Source organism: Podarcis gaigeae, assembly GCF_964106915.1.
Source record: "Podarcis gaigeae genome assembly, chromosome: 9".
Taxonomy (NCBI): Eukaryota; Metazoa; Chordata; class Lepidosauria; order Squamata; family Lacertidae; genus Podarcis; species Podarcis gaigeae.
In genome coordinates, this window is record NC_139685.1 from 10,745,663 (window position 1) to 10,767,735 (window position 22,073).

The following is a 22,073-nucleotide window of genomic DNA, read 5'->3' on the forward strand; positions in this document are numbered from 1 at the left end:
TTTTTCAAAAGTATGTTTTCTAGTAGCACATTTTTTATGAAACAAAAGTGGTTAATACTTTAAATATAAAGCATACCAGTTAAGAAATGTTGCATCCTTACCTGTTTTGCTCCAAAAGGGTGCATTTATTATCACTCAGGAAATCACTTGTTCAGATACGCCATGTAGTTCCAAGTTTTATTTCACAAAGGGAAGTATTAGCAATACGTTCATATCTGAAGGGTCTAGTTCTGGTTATTATTTGGGTTTCTTCTTTTTGTAATATTGGCATTCTCATTTTGTTGTCTTTAGTCCTACTTGTTAAAATGCTTGCTGGGTTCATACATTGCATGTGGCAGTATAAACTGACATTTTAAATAAGAATTAATAATACTACATTTACTAATAGGATTTGGTGTTTGAACATCTGTGTTATGACTTTAAGAATTTCTGGATTTTTATTGTTATTTTTTTAGAGATTTAAGTAACAACAGAATCAGCACCCTTTCTAACCAGAGCTTCAGCAACATGACTCAGCTGCTTACTTTGTAAGTGTATTTGTGTAGCAAAAAAATATAAATGTTTATTTACAGTATAATCTTTATTAATAAAGCTGATGGTTGATCTGGATTTTGGCTGTGTGTTTATGGTGAAGAAATCAATATGTAAACTGGAGCTTACAGCTCTGCGTTTATAGTATCTAGTTTGAAAATTAATTACTTGGTATACTTTCAGAATTCTGAGCTATAATCGTCTCAGATGTATCCCGGCACGGACGTTTGATGGCTTGAAATCGCTTAGGCTGCTGTAAGTAGTAATGTTCCATTACTCATTTTCTTGTGTGTACCAGCTGGAGGATGAGACCTGAATCAAGCTGTGTGGCTGCTCTTTCCCCATGGCTCTGGTAGTATGAATGGCCAAATACGGCAATAGTTTTTCCCCTATCAGTGCTGTTTAAGCTAGGGGATGTGGTTTGACCCACCACCACTCATGTCCACCAATGATTTCATTATTTCATACATTACCAGAGAAGTGTGGGATTCTGCCATGGGAAACATCACCTAAACTGCTCAGTTGAGTCTTAAAGGGCCCCCTGACCATTAGGTCCAGTCATGGCCGACTCTGGGGTTGTGGCGCTCATCTTGCTTTATTCTCTGAGGGAGCTGGTGTACAGCTTCCGGATCATGTGGCCAGCATGACTAAGCCACTTCTGGCGAACCAGAGCAGCGCACGGAAACGCCGTTTACCGCTGGAGCGGTACCTATTTATCTACTTGCACTTTGACGTGCTTTCGAACTGCTAGGTTGGCAGGAGCAGGGACCGAGCAGCGGGAGCTCACCCCGTTGCAGGGATTCGAACTGCCAACCTTATGATTGGCAAGCCCTATGCTCTGTGGTTTAATCCACAGCACCACCTGCGTCCCTCCCAGTTGGGTCTTAGTGGTTTGTAATTAGGATAATTCCCTAAGAAGCCACTTGCCCTGGTACCTTGATGGAATCAACCTAAAGCAACTTCTGATGTAGTAATTAAACTACAGTTATTCCCTAAATAAATAATTCGCAGTGCCCCATGTAGACATATTATAAGGCATGAACTCTAGTGCACAGTAAAATAATCATGTGAGGTAGACTGCTAGGATTGTTGGCTCCTAGGTAGACTGCTAGGATTGTAGGACGTGGGTGATGCTGTGGTCTAAACCACTGAGCCTCTCGGGCTTGCCGATCAGGAGGTCTGCGGTTCGAATCCCCGCAAAAGTTCTAAAGCACCCCAAAAAGTGCAAGTAGATAAATAGGTACCACTCTAGCAGGAAGGTAAACAGTGTTTCCGTGCACTGCTCTGGTTCGCCAGAAGTGGCTTAGTCATGCTGGCCACATGACCCAGAAAAACTGTCTGTGGACAAACGCCGGCTCCCTCAGCCTGAAAGTGAGATGAGCGCCGCAACCCCAGAGTTGTTCACGACTGGACCTAATGGTCAGGGGTACCTTTTGACATCTCCAGGGCAGCAAGAAGACATGATATGGGAACTATTGCCTCCTAATGCCACAGTGGTCCCTTCTTTCCCCACTCTTGGTTGTAGCAAGCAGGAGAAGAGGATGGATTTCTGTGGCATTAGATTGAGAGGTATGGTCCCCATATCATGTTGTCCTGAACTTGGCTTCATGCAAGTAAGAGTGTAAGCATCCTCTTAAGTTGGAACATTGGTAGAATTTTGACACTATTATGTTATGCAAAGTCGTTGCCCATTATATCACAGAATAGATATCCCTAAAGGTTAAAAACAACACATATTCAGAGAAGTCAAGCTTCTTCTGTCTGACAGGAGTCTTGTTGCGTCCTGTTGATGAAGCCTAGTTAGGGAAGGAGATACGGCTTCAGTCCCGTACTTCTTGGGACAGCGAGTGGCCATGTTACCCTGCCAGAATACTACCCTTCGTCTTGCTATTGGTGCAAGGGATGGTTGACCTGAGGTGGGACAGAGTTTGAGTGGACCATTACAGATTGTCCCATGCTATATCTAGTAAATTACTCAAAAGAATGAAAAGTTGGCATGTATGTGTTTTGAACAAAATTTGTTTTACTGTGATAAATCCTTAACAGTATGTAATTAGGAACATAAGTTTTCATGTGTTTGCTGTCGGTTTGACTGGAAAGCTGTTGAACATTTTGGAATGATTTGCATGGCCAAATACATGGCCACCACATCTCCCTTGGCAAAAGGTGTGACATGAAACTACATTGCTAATTTCCCAGTCTCTTCCATTTCCTTTGGGTGCTGCTTGGAGGAGTGAAGAAATACTCAAAGGGGTGATAGTGTGTCACACATTTTGCCATACATTATGAGAGATGGGGAATGACGAGGTGCAGGGCTGCTTATTATAGTAGTGATGTGGCAGGTGTAACATGTTCACATCCCTGAGAGTAAGGCTATATTCTGCTCAGATTCCATTTTTAAAAATTGATTTATCATTTTTTTCTGTGTATAAGACGCCCACATGTATAAGACGCCCCTTACTTTTGGGGACCCCAAATTTAGAAAATGGGCATATACACTATCTGTGTATAAGACACCCCCAGATTTTTAACCTTATTTTAAAGTAAAAAACACACCCTAGTCTTATACATGGAAAAGTACGGTATTTTCCAAAACATACATGCTGCTTTTCCAGGCAAATCTCATCCAAAGTGGCTTACAAGTGTGTGTGTGTGTGTGAGAGAGAGAGAGAGAGAGAGAGAGAGAGAGAGAGAGAGAACAGCCTTGGTTGACTGTGAATTTTGGGATGGATTTCAAGCTTACAAGGAACTGATACTGATAATATATGCAGATGTCTGGAAATATATTGCATTATGCCATTTATTAAGTTCCTCACCATCTATTTCCAAGCACATAATTGTTTCTCGTTTGCATAGGTCTCTACATGGCAATGATATTTCTGTTGTACCTGAAGGTGCTTTTAATGATCTTTCAGCGTTATCCCATCTGTAAGTATCCTGTCTATAAGTTAATATTTACATTCATGTGCTGATTGGGCAGTTCACTGTTAGAGAGACTTAACAGCCTCATCCTAAACATTTGTATACACTAGTTCAGGGAAGCACAGGCTGTCATGTACCTGGGATATACACAGATAACACTTTTAGCAGTGCACTTATACAGTGGTTGGATGCCCTTATTGTACGAATGTATTTGCTGGTGTGATTGACTGGACGGATACATAAGCAATGGAAGATGGGCTGTAGGTAAACATATGTCTACCTTCTGTTCTTTTACCGTTTTAATGAACTTCAATATTCTTGCAGCTATGTATATATAGTCCATAAACAAATATTTATATTACTTTCCTAGCCAGGGAATTCATATTTTGGGGTGCACAAAAAACCATGTAAAAATTGGCAGTGAAATGAATCAGCATCTTTCCCCAGCCTGCCACAACAGCTTAGTGAATGTCATGTTGCATGTGTCAGGCCTTATATATTATGCTGATAAGGGGAAACTATTGCTAAATTATTGATTGCTTCCTTTGCCTTCTTGCAAAATACGTTTTGTTTATTCGCTATTACAGCTTAAAGCCTGCACTGTTGCATGCATTGATCTGGGGCTTTCTTTCAGTGTTAAGAGATTGTTACTGGGCTAAGAGTATAAATGTTTGGGTTGAAAACCTCCCCACTCCCATGAGTAGGAGTCTTGATTATTTGCAGTTAACGGCTCTCTGTGATGACACTAGGTCACATCCATAATATACGTTTAAAGCACCTTTATACCACTTTAACCATCATGGCTTCCCTAAAGAATCCTGGAAACTGTGGTTTGTTAAGGGTGCTGAAAGTTAAAATAAATAAATAAATGGAAAGCATTTGTTTGCAATACAGAGGGAACTTGCAAACACAAGAGGAGCTAAGCAGCCCCTCAGTTGCCGATTATCTCTTGCAGATGCCCACTTCCTTCACATTAGTATTGTGAGAAAAACTTGGAGCCCCATGTTTGCCTTTTAATGTTTAGTTCCACCTTTTACAGTTAACCCTTTGATGGTGAATTGTTTATAATGGGTTTATAATTTTATAATAGGGACGCGGGTGGCGCTGTGGGTTAAATCACAGAGCCTAGGACTTGCCGATCAGAAGGTCGGCGGTTCGAATCCCCACGACGGGGTGAGCTCCTGCTCCTGCCAACCTAGCAGTTCGAGAGCACATCAAAGTGCAAGTAGATAAATAGGTACCGCTCCAGTGGGAAGGTAAACGGCGTTTCCGTGCACTGCTCTGGTTCGCCAGAAGCGGCTTAGTCATGCTGGCCACATGACCCGGAAGCTGTACGCTGACTCCTTCAGCCAATAAAGCGAGATGAGCGCCGCAACCCCAGAGTCGGCCGCGACTGGACCTAATGGTCAGGGGTCCCTTTACCTTTTTAATTTTATAATGCATTTCTTCCCAATGTTTCCCTTCGGAGCCATTATGAAGCTGAAGCTTCATGCTCTCTTTTCTGTAACTTTTTAGAAAGTTGATTCAGCAACATACAGAGTATTTTCCACTACGTTTTCATGATAAGAAAAGCTCTGTGAGAGAGATCATGTGAAATGGTGTTGTTGTTGTTGTTTTGGTTCTACAGTGCAATTGGAGCAAATCCACTTCACTGTGACTGTAATATGCAGTGGCTGTCTGATTGGGTAAAGTCGGAATACAAAGAGCCGGGCATAGCCCGGTGTGCTGGACCTGGGGAGATGGCGGACAAGCTGCTTCTCACCACTCCATCTAAAAAATTCACCTGCCAAGGTATGTTCCCCCCTCCCCAAAATGCTTATATTTCAGCATCCTAGAATAGAAAAATAATTGCCTTCAATATAATATGCTCTCAGTTTCATATAACCATAAGAGAGACATTTCCTGCTCTTATCCAATGTGTTAAAAATACTCCATGTCATGGAACACATTTGAAAAATTATTGCTGTCTTTCTCCCTGAATGACTTAGGACCATTTCATGTATAAAAGGGATGCAAATCTGGGTTTGCCAATCTGTACACTCAACAAAAATCTGCAATCAATCACAGTTATCTGTTGAGTGTACCTGGATTACAAATGTTTGTTTACAAATGTTTGTTTATAGCATTATGGAAAAAAATAAAAACTTAAATGTGTCCAGTAGTACTTTCAAGATATCTGGAGAGTCACCATTCTGAAGGTGGTCTCAGTCGTATTGGTTTCATTTTTGTTTGTTTGCTTGTTTAAAAACCTTTAGAAGCCAGTGTCTAATAGAATCACTGCCTTTAGGAAAATAAAACTTTTAATAGTCTGATGTAGTGCAACATGTTTCTTGCTATGATTACAAGTGCTAGAACTCACTGGGGTACGGGGGGGGGGACTACTTCTTCTTTGGGCTTGTGTACAAGCCCAGTACAGTGGTACCTCGGGTTACATACGCTTCAGGTTACAGACTTTGCTAACCCAGAAATAGTACCTCGGGTTAAGAACTTTGCTTCAGGATGAGAACAGAAATCAGGCTCCGGCGGCTCAGCAGCAGCAGGAGGCCCCATTAGCTAAAGTGGTGCTTCAGGTTAAGAACAGTTTCAGGTGAAGAACGGACCTCTGGAACGAATTAAGTATTTAGCCCAAGCTACCACTGTATTAACAATGAGAAAACTTGTGCTCAAAGATAGCAGTGTACAGCAATGTAGAATTAAAGATAAAATAACCAACGTAAAGAACATTTGCTAAATTCCCTTCTGAGTTATGCAGTTCTACTTCATTAGAAATACTGTTAGCAAAGAGCTTATTTCCGTAGATAATGTCCCCTACAGCATTCGCCCCATTCCAATATACATTATTCCTCTGGGGGTGTTGCATCTAATAGATTTTCCATGTTTTACTTTTGGCATTTCACAATCCACACCCTGCTTCTAGAGATACCAGGGCCTTGTGGTTTTCTGATACCAGGTAAGACTGTAAAGTGCCCTGGATTGAATTTCTGTCTAAGCCAGGACCTTCGGACCTTCCCTACATGTTTCTCAAGCAAACATTTTCCCCAAAGACATGCATGTTGTCCGTTTCTTCCCACTTTGCTTGGATGACATTTGTGAGTGATTCCTTTTTACGTGCTATGGGATAATGACATTCTGGCATCCTAAACAACCTTTTGGTCTTTTAAATCATGATGATGATTTACTTATCCTAGAATCATAGAGTTGGAAGGGACCCAAGGGTCATCTAGTCCAACCCCCTGCAATGCAGGAATCTCAGCTAAAACATCCTTGACAGATGGCCTTCCAACTTCTGCTTTATTTATAGTCCATCTGACTAGGTTGCCCCAACCACTCTGGGCAGCTTCCAACAAATTATAAAACTACAGTAAAACATCAAACATTTAAAACTTCGTTATACAGGGCTGCCTTAAGATGTCTTCTAAAAGTCAGATAGTTGTTTCCTTCCTTGACATTTTTTTTTTGGGGGGGGGGATATTGCAGATATTAATATTGCACAGTTTGAAGTGACTGGAAGCAAAAAGAACTGATTCCTTTTGGAATAAATCATTGTCCAGGCCCATAATAATACTGTTCAAAGTTTTACTGGCCAAACACTTCAAAAACAGAATATAAGCATTAAAGATACAATCAAAATATCCATATGATGTATTGTGCTGTCGGGCACAGGCTCAGAATCTTAGAAAATATGAAATAATTCAAACAGACCTAGAAGCAGAGCTCTGTCTCTCCTCCATTGGCCTTAGGCTGTTTCTCTCCCTTCAGGAGAGCTGCATTTTCATCCTCACTCCATGGAGTTTGAAAGACAAGAACTAAAGGCAACTCTCTAACAAAGTGAAGATTTGCAATTCAATACCTTCATCACATGATCAAATGCTCACTCTCAGCACAGAGTAAAACACAATCAACAGTTATTCATTAACCCAGAGTCCTTTAGAAAACAACTGTAGAAAACCCCCAATGTTAAACCTTTTCACCAATATATATTTAGGCATTCTCATTTCAATGTCAGTTAAGCCATTATACTTCCAAAAGTTTTATATACCATGTTAGAATTGTAATTGTTACCATCTTGTTGTATTCTTCAATATCCTCTGTGAGCGTCAGTAGTGATATTGACAAGCCTTCCCATTCCTTGACTTCTGTTTTCTGATCTTCTGATTTCTTGGTATCTTCCTCTACTGCGCCTACCCTTAAATATGGTTATGGCCCTGATATCGTCTTCCTTCTGTTGAGTCCTCCATCTTCTGATGTTTCTTCTTCTTCATTTGTGGCAATAAGGACTAGAGCCTGGATCAAAAAACCTACCAAGTTCAAAAACTGAATTCCTGTAGTGGAAGGGTGGATGTTGTAGCAAATGAAGTCACATGATCTCCTACCTTTGAGTGGGAAGACCCACATAATTTGGGCTTCTAGAGGTAACATAACCAAAAAGACTAGTAGCCATTGATAGCCTTGTCCTCCACAAGTCCAGTCTCAATGAACCATTTTGTGCATTGTGCAGCATTTTCTTGGTAAGGTTGCTCAGCTAACAGCTGAGTGTAGCCTGGGCATCATATAAAAGCTACATGACCACAGCCAGCATATTGCATAAAAGTATTGAATGTTTGGCTAATATAGCTCTAGCCAGACACCCCTGGTTGAAAAGGTATTTGATAACAAATATGACAGGCTTGTATCTAACTGTGAATTTGTGTTCCCTTGAAGGTCCTGTGGATGTCAATATTCTGGCCAAATGTAGTCCCTGCTTATCAAACCCATGCAAAAATGATGGAACGTGTAATAACGATCCTGTCGATTTCTACAGATGCTCCTGTCCCTATGGCTTCAAGGTATGGAGAACATATGAAGGTCATTTTTTATTTTATTATATTGGAAACTTATCTTTCAGGCTAAGCCATGCCATTGGTCCACGTAGCCTAGTACTTTGGGATCACAGATTGAACTTCCATCCTATAGGCCAAGCACATGCTCTTTGCCATTGGGTTTTGAAGAGTGGGAGAAGCAAGATTAACAGCAAGGTAGAGAAATGTGTAAGGTAAAGGACCACTGGACAGTTAAGTCCAGTCAAAGGCAACTGTGGAGTTGCTCATCTCGCTTTCAGACCAAGGGCGCTTTCCAGGTCATGTGGCCAGCATGACTAAACTGCTACTGGCACATGGAGGACCATGACGAGTGCCAGAGCATATAGAAACACTGTTTACCCACCCACCGCAGTAGTACCTCTTTATTTACTTGCACTGGTATGCTTTCGAACAGCTAGGTTGGCAGAAACTGGGACAGAGCAACAGGAGCTCACCCCGTTGTGTAGATTCGAACTGCCGACCTTCTGGTCAGCAAGCTGTATATAACTCTGTTATTTTAAATGAATAAACCAATTTGCCTTCCCTCTGTGCAATCTCACAACTTTGCTGTTTTATTCCTAGGGCCAGGACTGTGATGTTCCAATTCATGCCTGCATTAGCAACCCTTGTAAACAAGGAGGGACTTGTCACTTAAAAGAAGGAGAAAAGGATGGATTTTGGTACGTTTTTATCTGGAAACACAGAAGGGAAGCCTGTTGCTTTTGAAAGACCAGTCAGACTAGCCGAACCCAAGCACTCCCACACAAAAGTCTATGTGTGCTATTAGTAATCTTTGATCCCACAAAGTAATGAGAAGCGAGGACTATTAATAAGCACAAAAGCACAAACCCACAATGGTGGTTCTTCTAAGGCTTCAGGAAACAAAGTAACATCAATGAGCTTAATGTTCTCTGTTAAGTTTTTCTTTTAAATACGTTGTTATTAGTCAAGGCATAACAGGGCAAGACAACATGGTGTTGACTCTATTATGCTAATTAATTGCTAGCTAGATCCCTGCTGGAAAGACTCTCAATTCAGCTGTTGTTCTGTGCATTATATCAACAGACAGCCTGTAAATGATCAGATGTAAATCCCAGTGAAACAGAAAATTAATGATTCATTGCCAAATCAGCACGCCAGTGGATAAACATGCTGTGAGCATTTTTAATCTAGAGTTATTTAATCACACACTACAATTACCCGAGATGTATTCCATGAATTATGAAATAGAGTTCTTTAATAAATGGATCCAATAATTTCAAATAAGAATGCTGACCCATTCTTCTATCTAGTTTAAAACCTTCTTGATTCCTGCTTTTCATTAAGAAATTATCTTTAATTTTACATCTAAATTTTGGCCAAAGGTTAGAGTGCTTTCTGTTTGAAATTAATCTGATGCATTTTAATACCATGGTAAATTAACATTTAATCACAGCTTCAAAGGACTAAAATGAGCAAGAAGCACTTCAGAACACGTTAGTTTGGTGGGACTTACGTAGGGAAATTTAGTAAATGTATCCAGAGTATCAGCTTACCATATTGTTCACCATGACTGCATATTGTCACCAGTACCCAGTACAAAGCAGGAGTAAATAAATTTAAATACAATTTATTCCCCAAAGAAGCTAAATTCCTTAAGTAGTGAGGTTTCAGCTCCCCTCTCTCTGTGCGTTTATATATATTCATTCCATAACATGCTACCATGTTTGAAATACGTCTGCACATGAATAAAGTACCAGTTCAGAACCAATTCTAGTAGTGTTTCTGCAATAAATGAAATAAAACTTCCATTTAACTTAGTGTTCCATAGTTACCTTCACTTCACCTTGCCGACAAAGACATCATCTTGCCGACAAAGGTCCATATAGTTAAAGCTATGGTTTTCCCAGTAGTGATTTATGGAAATGAGAGCTGGACCATAAAGAAGGCTGATCGCTGGAGAATTGATGCTTTTGAATCATGGTGCTGGAGGAGACTCTTGAGAGTCCCATGGACTGCAAGAAGATCAAACCTCTTCATTCTGAAGCAAATCAGCCCTGAGTGCTCACTGGAAGGACAGATCCTGAAGCTGAGGCTCCAGTACTTGGGCCATCTCATGAGAAGAGAAGACTCCCTGGAAAAGACCCTGATGTTGGGAAAGATGGAGGGCACAAGGAGAAGGGGACGACAGAGGATGAGATGGTTGGACAGTGTTCTCGAAGCTACAAACATGAGTCTGACCAAACTATGGGAGGCAGTGGAAGACAGGAGTGCCTGGCGTGCTCTGGTCCATGGGGTCACGAAGAGTCGGACACGACTAAACGACTAAACAACAACAAAGTTACCTTCCAATTTTCAATAATTCCCTGGTTTTTAACTATATACTTTGTGCTATGTTTTATGTTTGACAAATTTCTGGTATGGGTTTGTCAGCACCAAAACAGGTCAGTGGTATAAAAAGCATCATAAATGATGCTGAGAGACATCAAAGGGCAATAAGAAGTACAGTTTAGATTCTCACGGCGTGAAGAGAGAATCTTTTTATTTATGTAAGAACATATCAGTCCTGGGGGATTAGGTCAAAGGTCCATTAGCTCAGCATCGTCTTCTACATCGTCTGAAAAAGTTTCTCATTTACAGGTGTGCCTGTGCAGATGGATTTGAAGGTGAAAACTGTGAAGTGAACGTTGATGATTGTGAAGATAATGATTGCGAAAATAACTCAACCTGTGTTGATGGAATTAACAACTACACTTGCCTGTGTCCTCCCGAGTACACAGGTAGGAAAAAGGGAAATGATACTCTTAACAGCATTTAGCATGCTAATGCGTTTGAATCACTTTTATTCTAGTTTGCTTGACTTTGCAATACCTTTTAGGAGTCTGTGCATTTAGCCTTTTGTTTAGCTGCTCTTGGCATTCTTACAAGCATTGCTATTATAACGGAAAATGTAGAACCTGGAAAAGCAAAAAACTGAAATAAGGAGCATTCCATATTTCATTATTCCTGGATTGAACACACTGCAATTGATACTGCATTAAAATTGCTAAATAATTATGTCCCAGAAATTATTGGAACCCAGAAGAACCATTTTTCTGTATTCTGTCTGTCGCATAACTGCACCTCCATAGTTTTCCTTTCAGCCATGCAATTCTCTTTCACCAAACTGCAAATGCTTTTTGAAACTTGCACAAGTTATCGTTTGAAGGTGGGAAGAGGATGCTATTTTGAAGGTGGAAATGAAAGTCATATATGTGGGTCTGGTGTATTGGGGGAGATAGATGTTTATTTGCCTTTCTAAGAATACACACACACATCCCACTATATATTCCTGATTTAACCCAGCAAGCTATTGGTCCAACCTAACTAAAACATATTATATTAATTTATCAAGGCTGTAGAAGTCCAATTTGAAACAGGAATCATTTAGAAATGAATTCTCAGCTCTTGGAACTAATTTTGCCCCCTGTGTGTGGGTAACCATATACCCCCGCTCACATGTATATATTAAAAATAATAATTATGTACTAGATTGTGTGCTTGTGTATTGGGTGGGGGCTATGAAAAGAGGCAAATGTCATTTTTCATTTCAATATGCACCATACTTGACAGTGACTGAAATAGCAAAGCATGGATAACTAGGTCAGTACTGAAACAAAGTCTGTCATTTTCTCAATAAGCATGAATGCCGGAGATCAGTTTTCTCATGCGTAGTAAGAACGTTCTGGTATTTTATGTGAGTGGCAGATTAACCACATTGCAGGTCACGATAGCTAGAAAAGGCTCCAAGTCTATAGAGTCTTCATAGAAGGAAGATTTGAGAAAGCGTTGGTAATGTTTTAATAGCCCTGTCCTTCAGTAGTTCTGGGATGGATCCTGATTTCATGGCTCGGCTGAGACACTCCTAAGTGTGTCCAGCTGAACATGCTTAGGTGCTCCTCCAATTTCCTTGCTTTCAATGCAACAAGGTTTGGGCAGCTCTCATGGGATGGTGACATTTCAGATAGGACCTGCACACTCATTCACTTGTACTCCTACTACAATCCCCACAAACATGTTGCTTGAATGCCAAAATAGGATTATATAGTATCGTGAAGCAGAAGTAGCTAGCCACAGCTCTGAAAGGCATGGATTATTGTTGTTATTATTATTTATGCTACTGATAAGAAGGGAGAGATGATAAAATCAGCACTGAGCCACTGAGGTCTCTTGACTAGAAACTCACTTGAATTGCCATCTCGCGTAAAAATGGGTTATACAAACTGATATTTGGGCTTGTTTTTGCTGATATACTTGCAGTGGCTCAGAGCAAAAATGTTTTAAAGATTCAAACCAAAGGTCAGTTTTCAATTATAGCGTTTCACAGATTTCAGAGACATGGATAATCTGGTTAGTTTTATATTGAAGCACTGAGGTTTTGCTCGTCATGGTGATTTAAAAGTGGATTTTGTGTTTGTTTTGGTGACTTCTCTTTTTTTGAGTTTCTCTCTGCATATACAATATATGGAAAATCAATGGGGCACAAGGAATGGAAAGACATATATTTTTTTAATCAGTAATTAGTCAAAATGGAAGGATTTGTAACTCAGCATTATATGAAGTTATTAAACTGCTTGCTTAGCATAAGTTCATATTCTGAGGTCTAGTTTGGGTAGAAGATTGCTGGGTCTAGGGCCTTATCTCTGGTCATTATGGGCGTAGCCAGGATTTGGGGGGGGGGGCAGAACTGAAGTGGTTGGTCAGTTAGTTAAATATTTCTATTTTTTTTAATTGATATGGGGAGCAAGCTGCCTCCCATTGCCCCCCTCCCCCACAGCTATGCCCATGCTGGTCATTCTTCTTTTCTGCTAGAATGTTCCTTTCAGTAGTGTCTGCAAGGCAGGCAGAATCCTAGGAATTAATTCCTGGTCTTCATCCGCACATACACTCTCAGCTCAGAGCATCAAAGCAAACTGATGTTTCACCTAGTTAGGTAAAGGTAAAGGGACCCCTGACCATTACGTCCAGTCGTGACCGACTCTGGGTTTGTAGCGCTCATCTCGCTTTATTGGCTGAGGGAGCCGGCGTACAGCTTCCAGGTCATGTGGCGAGCATGACTGAGCCGCTTCTGGCGAACCAGAGCAGCACATGGAAACGCCGTTTACCTTCCCGCCGGAGCGGTACCTATTTATCTACTTGCACTTTGACGTGCTTTCGAACTGCTAGGTTGGCAGGAGCAGGGACTGAGCAATGGGAGCTCACCCCGTCGCGGGGATTCGAACCACCAACCTTCTGTTCGGCAAGCCCTAGGCTCTGTGGTTTAACCCACAGCGCCACCCACATCCCATTCACCTAGTTAGGCTGCTGGTTATTGACTTAGATATCTTTTTTCCTCTTTAATGTTGTCATTTGTTTCATTTCAGAGATAGGGGTCAGATTTTCAATTGGACATTTATTTTATTTATTTAAAATATTTCTATACCTTATTTGAAATAAAAATTATCAAAATGGTATACAAAGGCTAAAACATCAAAAAGGCAAAAAAAACTCAGACATATAAACATAAAAGCAACTGTGGTTATATATCACCTGAAAGGGCAAAACAGAAAAGTTTTAACAAAGATGGAATCATTCAAATCTCACATGGATGGGAGTTTCAACATTTTGGGGCCGTAGCAGAAAAGGCCTTGCTTCTTTTGGAAGATAACCCAGCCTTCACATGTGATGCAGTCTTTAACAGGGTCTCATTAAGACTTCTTAGTGGGAAGGGAACTCATATGGGAGAAACTGTCCTCTGGGTTAATAAAATAAATTCTGAGCCCAGTGTAGCTGTTTCGAAATAGGTACAGGTGACAACCATTTTGTGTGGGTGTTCCGTTCCCAGCCCCCACATGCATTGACGAAGCACCCCCCCACACACACACACTCTGTTCCGCCCGTATCCTTCCCTCTTCTGGGTCCAAATGGATCCACACATCGGTGATTGCACATCCTTTGGATGTGCCTAAAATGTTAATCGCTGGCAAAAATGGTTTGAGCTAATAAGTAACTGAACTGTTGCATTTTTCAGCAGCTGAAGTGTCTGAATTATCTTAAAGGGCAGCCCAATGTATACTGCATCACTGTAACTCAGTATGGAGGCAAGCAAAACAGAAATAAAAGTGGCCAGGTCTCTTGTCTTCTAGTAGCAAGTGCAGGTGCTATGTGAGCCAATGTCAGTCTGGGCATATACCATATTTTTCGCTCCGTAAGATGCACTTTTTTCCTCCTAAAAAGTAAGTTGAAATGTCTGTGCGTCTTATGGAGCAAATGCATGGTCCCTGGAGCCAAATTGCCCTGGGGCAAAAAGCAGATTGTGCATTTTTTTTTAGAAAGAGGGAAGGGGGTGTTGAAACAAAGCCGCTGAGCAGCTGATCAGCAAGCGATCGGGAGGGACATAAGGGACTCTAGAGACAAAGGAGGCTGCCTGGGAGGGGGGAGGTAAAAGCACATGGATACTCAGGATTTTTGCATTGGGTAACCCCAAATTCACCATCAGATCACACAGCATGTCCATGGCTACAGCCTGCACCAAAAAAAATCACGCATTCACTGTTTCGTGGGGCCGCAATGGCGCAAAAACATGGTTACAAAGCACGGATACACATGGATTCTCAGGATTTTTGCATTGGGCTACCCCAAACTCACCGTCAAATCACATATCATGTCTGTGGCCACAGCATGAACCACAAAAATCATACATCCACTGTTTTGTTCAGAATATTTTTTTTTTCTTGTTTTCCTCCTCTAAAAACTAGGTGCGTCTTATTGTCAGGTGCGTCTCATGGAGTGAAAATTACGGTACCTGCAAACCTGGACCTCCAGGAGCAGTGCTAGCTCCATTTTGTTAGAGTATGATCCCATATAGAATAAGTGTTCCCCAACCAAGATGGTCAAGGGTCTGGAAAACAAGCTTTATGAGGAGCAGTTGAAGGAGCTGGGTATGTTTAGCCTGGAAAAGAGGGGACTGAGAGGAGATATGATGGCCGTCTTCAAATATCTAAAGGGCTGTCACATGGAAGATAGAGCAAACTTGTTTTCTCCTACTCTGGAGAGTAGGACCCAAACCAATGGCTTAAAGTTACAAGAAAGGAGATTCTGACTAAACATGTTTAGAACCATGGTGTTTTGTTTTGTTTTTTTACATTTGCTGTGTTTTAAAAGCTGCACTTTCTCTTTTCTTAATAGATTCAGGATTACCTACTTCTCTTTTAAACCTGTGTAACAGAGACTCTTAGCATTCTGCACGATAAACCGTAGCTGGAAATAAAGTGCTGTGACTTTAGGGACCTAGCAAGTGAGGCTGGAAGCACCTAATGCTATTGTGTTGCTGAATCTGAGCATGTGTGAATCTAGTCAGACCCTTCAATGGAGGGTTACTGGCGATCCACATGGGATGGGATATTAGTGTAACAAATAAACAATTATTAGTGGATCCTTGTATCCCTATTTTAGCTGGCTAGATTTGGCAGGCTCCAGTTTTGTTTGTGGAAAACACCAGTGCCCTCTAGAGGGGAATGTATAAAGCTTTGACAAAATGTTCCCAGTTAAACATCAAATAAAATGTTATGTGTGTCCTAAAGGGTTAAAAAAACACATCACCCCCCCCCCCAAAAAAAACCCATCATCTTTAACTAGCAGATGGTGTAGGGTGGAGAAGTATAGTTCACCTTTGTTTCCAACAGCTATTTCATTGCTACGAAGAATAATACTAGAGACAATATCAACATAGCAGTGAAGCTATATATGGCTTCACTGCTATGTTGATATTGTCTCTAGTATTATTCTTCGTAGCAATGAAATAGCTGTTGGATATATATATGGCTTCACTGCTATGTTGATATTGTCTCTAGTATTATTCTTCGTAGCAATGAAATAGCTGTTGGAAACAAAGGTGAACTATACTTCTCATATATATATATGAGAACAGATGAAACCTTTGGAAATGAAACATTTGAAAACCTTTGTAACATTATTTACACTTTAAACTCTTGTCTGGCTTTCTTAATGTATTCACATTTGTGCTCCGCAATCTTTTGAATGTTGGGATCATTAAGTGTGCATTCTGTAGAATAGATTATCTAGTCATTTTTCTTGCTGCTCATTATCATCTGCCATTAAGATCATATGTATCTTTGGTCAAGCAAAGCTCTTTCTATGCTGGTAGTGGCACATACCTCTTTTGTGTGTTTTGTTGTGTAGCTGATAAAAATGAAAAGCTGTCTTCACTTTTGCTACATCAGTTTAGCTTTTCTGCTGCTGTTAGTTGTGCATTATTTTATTTGTGCTATGCTGTTTCAGTACAATGTAAAAGTCTCTTTGTCTCTTCTGTCTTTGTTACCACAAGCTGCTAATCTGAATGAAGTGGAAAAAGGTTAGTTGCCTTTTAAGCCTATTTCATTACCTTGGTTTCTCTTTTACTTCAGTCTCCTTATATGGGTTTCAGCTACTGAAACCGCCATCAAAAGATATTTAGCACACTCATCCAAAAAATGCTTTCATTCAGTTTAATCATATCTTGGTCAAAGCTCCCTCTGCAGATCTTTATATTCCAGAACAAACTCTTTAAAAGTGAACAGTTTTGTGTTCATCCTACTGAAAAGATGTATTGAAAATTGCCACTTTGACAATGCAACTTAAATTATTAATTCTGAGTTTATTAATATTTTATCATTCATAGGATTCTAATATCAAGAGAAGTAGGGTGGGCTTTTTTTGTGTGTCTAAATTTCACTTTAGTTTCCTCTACTGAAACAATTTCTAGGACTTTTCACAAGTTTGACCAAAAGGCTGTTTTCTGTCTAAGAATGTGTAGTGAGTGTGTGTGTGCATGTCTCCTTTCCTAAGTTATGTATTAACGGATTGTTAAACTAAATACCCAGCCAGGGATTATATTCCCTGACAAATGAAAATGTGATGGAGAAAAGTTTTAAGGAAGCCCCTATCTCTCTCAGTCTCAGTACTACAACTTGATTGTGGAGATCAGCCTTTTAGATCATATCGGAAATAAACTTGACTTGATTTGATATGCGGAAATAATTCCTACCTTACAGGCATGTTGTAAAGATTACTGATATAACATATAGGAAATCTTTAGTTGTCTTAAAGTGCGATATGAATGCTAAATATTGTATCAGATATCATTTCTTATGTGCTGTCTAACCTCTGGCTATCTTTAATAAACTAATATATGAATATTTACATACTGTCTTTCCAGCGCAAGGTAGATTTCATTAATATAGCAGTGGAAATGTAAAAAAAAAAAAAAACACAACCCCACATATTTAAGTACTGTGGAAGAGGTTACAGCAGTCATTTTATGGAGATTACCACTTCCCCATGGTAATTCCCACAAGAGCAATTCGGATTACTCATCAGATTGCCATTTCCATGTTGTTTGGATTCAACTTGCTGGTTTAATATCACTCGTTTGCCCACATCTTCCAGTTGCTGATTTGGTGCCAAGGAAAGATTGACGCTTTAAAAACATGTAGCTCAGGGTGTTCATTAATGACATTGGCCTCCAAAGTTCAAGTTGATATCTTCTGGCAGATTCATTCTCTCTCCTTTCCACACTCTTTTCTCGCACACTCTTATCTGCTTGTGTAAGGAGTGGAGATAAATTACTGAAAATTGTCTTTCTTCCAAACCATTGCAAGCTGGCTGGGCTGCTGTGAGCAGTGTAACAAAACACAATTCCCATGAATTTGTTTTTGCTTCACTGATCTATCTGCCTATACCAAGGCAAAAACACACTCATGCTGCTGCTGCCTAAAATGTAATTTAGAGGACCACAGACAAGATTTCAGGAGCTGCTTTAAGTGCTTCAAAGACCTTCTGTGCGTGTTCTTACTTACCCTGCTTTGAACAGCAGACATGTCACACCAGAAGCTCAAGGTGAAACTCCCTCATTTTCAAAATAGGATGAGAACTGTTTAGAGAGATCCACAGTGTCCTTAACAATAGTGTTTGTGATAATGCAGAAGATTACAATTAGAAGAGTTAATTGGTTTTTGAGATGTATGATTTTTTGGGGGGGATTTTTTTTTTGGGGGGGGGTCAAAGTTTACTCCAGTGGAAATATACTCAAGAATGATTGGTTCATTGTAACCATGTAGAGCAATATTCCTTAAGTGTAGTCATAAGGTAAAGGTAAAGGGACCCCTGACCATTAGGTTCAGTCGTGACCGACTCTGGGGTTGCGGTGCTCATCTCGCTTTATTGGCCGAGGGAGGCGGCGTACAGCTTCCGGCGTACAGCTTCCGGGTCATGTGGCCAGCATGGCTAAGCTGCTTCTGGTGAACCAGAGCAGTGCGTGGAAATGCCGTTTACCTTCCCGCCACAGCGGTTCCTATTTATCTACTTGCACTTTGACGTGCTTTCAAACTGCTAGGTTGGCAGGAGCAGGGACCAAGCAATGGGAGCTCACCCTGTTGCAGGGATTCGATCTGCCGACCTTCTGATCAGCAAGTCCTAGGCTCTGTGGTTTAGCCCACAGCGCCACCCGCATCCCAAGTGTAGGCATAGTGGCTGCATATGGCTATCAGGTGGACACCAAGGCATAAAGATTGGAGTTGGAAAGGCAGTTTGGAAGAAAAAAACAGCAGCAAAGAGGAAGGAACAATGAAGGATGATTATAAGAAGTATAAGTAAGATGGAACAGAAACCATTGATTGGAGAGCATGTTTGCCCAGGCCCTTGGAGGCAATAGTTTGGGGCCAGAGGCAAATGTTCATTTTTTACTCATTAACCCTTACCTCCCCCCCACATACAAGTCAATAGTTTGGCCGAAAGGGAGAAGCAGAAACAGTGGAGGGAACTATTGATAGACCATATCCTGGTTGCACAAAGAGCAGATTAAGACCCACTGAAAAGCCATGACCATAGCCTAATTTATGCTTCACCTTTGTATTATGGAAACTGCTTCCCCCATGGCTGCTTACTATGGTCATATGTATCTTGGAAAAGTGTATGTGGAGCCAATATTCACATTTCTACCTAGCTAAGCATCATACCCCCTTGTAGTTAGAAATTAGTCTGTTGCTGGTTGCGTGTTGAGGTCCCCCAGGCCACCCCAATAACTCACACTTCACACATCAATTTTTGTTTAAGGTTTTTGGCATGAATCTGGCCACAATTTTATTTAAAATACACACACGTGAGTGGTTGCTTAGACATTGGTTACGACTATCTGTCCTTGCCCCAGGGATGAAGCTGGACATCAGTCCCCCATCTCTCACCCGCATGCTCCCAGGGGCTTGCACGGCCCAAGTCCGATGCCAGGGACTAGGACGAAAGGGATGGCAAGCCCCTGGATTCCTTTAACCGAATTCCCTTTCAGCACCACCATTGGAGGAGTAGGCACTTACCCCTCCACCAACCAATTTTAACCAATGCCTAACCGCCAACCTTACAAGTTGTGATGATTTGCTACACAGTAGGCAAAAACCAAATGGCAACAGCCAATCAGCCTAATAGACAAAATTCCTACCAGGCCCCTGCCCCAAGGCAAATGACACCATGATAGGCATAGCAAGGTCAGAGGACAACGAACCCCCCCCCCCTTTTCGGGGAGGGTGGGCGGGTGATCCGGTGCACTCAGCCCAAGAGAACGCCCCAGGCTGCGTGCCCTGTATTTAAGACCTCTGACCCCTCCCACACTTTAGCAACATAACACTCTCCCCAGCAACACTCCTTGCCCAATCACAGCATGTGGCCAATTTGCCCAACAACAGTGGGGTGGCCTTTTTGGCCCCCACCGCAACACGTGCTCTCTATTATGGAGAACACGCTTTGCACAACAAATGCATGTGAGAGTTGCCTGACACCGGTGTGGTATGGGAACAAGCTATGGAGAAGAAAAACTAAGCACCGTGAATGGTCCGTGTGAGCTCCCATGTAGTCTACTGAAAGAAGAGAAGACAAATCTTCATAAAAAGATTGGAACTTTTCATAGGGTCCAATTTCCATATATTCAATTTTTCAAGGATATTGGTTGGGGAAACATCTTTGTCTCATTAAAATGTGCTTGCTGCTCCCTTTGTTAAACCATCTTAAAACCTCAGCAGTGTTATAATATAATGATATTTTAGTCAGTTGATTAGTCTATTAGTAGGATGACCGATCTGCTGTCGTCTCTGCGCTGCAGGGAATGTTTATTGTCAAACTGTTAATCAACCTCTTTGGGGCAGTTATGCGTGTCTGCCTGAATTTTCCGGCCTGATTTTTATCGATTGCCCAGAGCAAATCCAACTGTATAAGCAAACGAGTTAAATGGCAGTTTTGCAGACAAAGAGATGTTGCCGAAGAAAAGTCATGAGAAGCGAGATTACAGCGGGAGAAAAAGAGATTATCATTTGCCAAGTATTTTAGCAGCTTATGCGACTGGAGCTGCTTGGCTGTGTTAAAAGTTGCTATAGGAATAAATAGTTTTTACACTTTGCTTCCCATGTCCCATGGTGGTCTCTTAATGGTGATTGGATATACTTTGTTACAGGTGAGCTATGTGAAGAGAAGCTGGATTTCTGTGCCCAAGACCTGAACCCCTGTCAGCATGACTCCAAGTGCATCCTAACACCCAAAGGATACAAGTAAGCCCTGTATCTTTATAGTCCACTTTGTTTGTGTTTTTAATCGCTGCTTTGTCCTCCTCAATGGCTGTGGGCTTTGTTTTTCCATGGGGGTGAATTGTGCTGTCAGCCCTCATTCACGGGAGTTGTGATCACAGAATAATGGCTCAATAGATTTTCCCTTTGGTTTGCATGGAGCCCTGTGTAATAACATGAAGATTCTCTGTCCAGTGACCAGTTTCCTAGCAGTGTGGATTAAGTACTGACAATGAAGAATTGAGAGTTTTTATGCTCCGTGACAATCCACACAAAATCCTTTTGGTTACTTGGACTAGGAAGTGAATAATTATGTTAAATTAAAGCTGGATTATGAAGCTGTAATTACATGATGGGTTATTAGCAAGACACATTGGAAACCATTATACAATAAGGAGGTTCATCACCAGGAAGGCTAATCTTTAATTAAATGACATCCTTATTATCATTAATTAGTATGCACACTTGAAAAGTGGTTTTTAATGGACTTTAGATGAGTAGATTTCAGGAACCTGTTGTTCTGATCTGCACCTGTTTTATGTACTATGTTGTGTTGTGCCAAAACAGCAGTGGGCCCATTGTGAGTTGTCATTCTAAGCACATTTAGACACCAGTTTCCATTCTACAGTGCCAACTTTAGTTTGTTAATTCAAGCATTTGTGTGAACATAACACCCACAAGTGGAACTGGTATTTTGATCATCATGGTTCAGTCACGTTTATTTGATCCCTTTCTTTGACCCTTGAGAGGTGGAAGTGGGAAATAAGAAGTCAAGAGACCAAGACAGGCCTGCAAAACTAAGAAACCACCAAGCCAACGAAAGCCCAACAGTCATGTGTGTTACTTCATATGGGCTTGGCAAGCCTCTTGTTTGAGTTGATTGCCTGGGACTGTAAAAACGAGGAAAATTAGCTATGCATTGTAGTTTGCCAAATGATTGAAAACAGTCTGCATCTGACTTGGTGAGTCACCAGGTGTGCAGATCTGCACCACTGAGAGAATGGAGGACAGGTGTGTACAAGGTGGTTGCTTTTCTTATGGGGTGGGTAATATTTAGCACAGCTGATAAAACATAGAAGGGTTTTCATTGAAGAGCAGATAAGTCATTCAACATTGTTGAAAGCATATTGGTGACTTATCACGTTGCGATTTTTATTCATGATGAATGCAGCCATAGGTT

At 41.0% G+C, this 22,073-nt stretch overlaps 1 protein-coding gene across 7 annotated transcripts in view; it reads left to right on the forward strand.

The window, feature by feature from the left end:
- SLIT2 (slit guidance ligand 2) overlaps positions 1-22,073 on the forward strand; it is a 232,194-nt gene that overhangs the window by 194,070 nt on the left and 16,051 nt on the right. For all 7 annotated transcript variants that reach the window (XM_083754823.1, XM_083754826.1, XM_083754822.1 and 4 more), the window contains 8 exons: positions 456-527; positions 715-786; positions 3,388-3,459; positions 5,081-5,244; positions 8,155-8,279; positions 8,874-8,971; positions 10,911-11,050; positions 20,785-20,878. In XM_083754823.1, the coding sequence (XP_083610949.1) occupies positions 456-527; positions 715-786; positions 3,388-3,459; positions 5,081-5,244; positions 8,155-8,279; positions 8,874-8,971; positions 10,911-11,050; positions 20,785-20,878 (837 nt within the window). The remainder of the gene's footprint in view (positions 1-455; positions 528-714; positions 787-3,387; positions 3,460-5,080; positions 5,245-8,154; positions 8,280-8,873; positions 8,972-10,910; positions 11,051-20,784; positions 20,879-22,073) is intronic.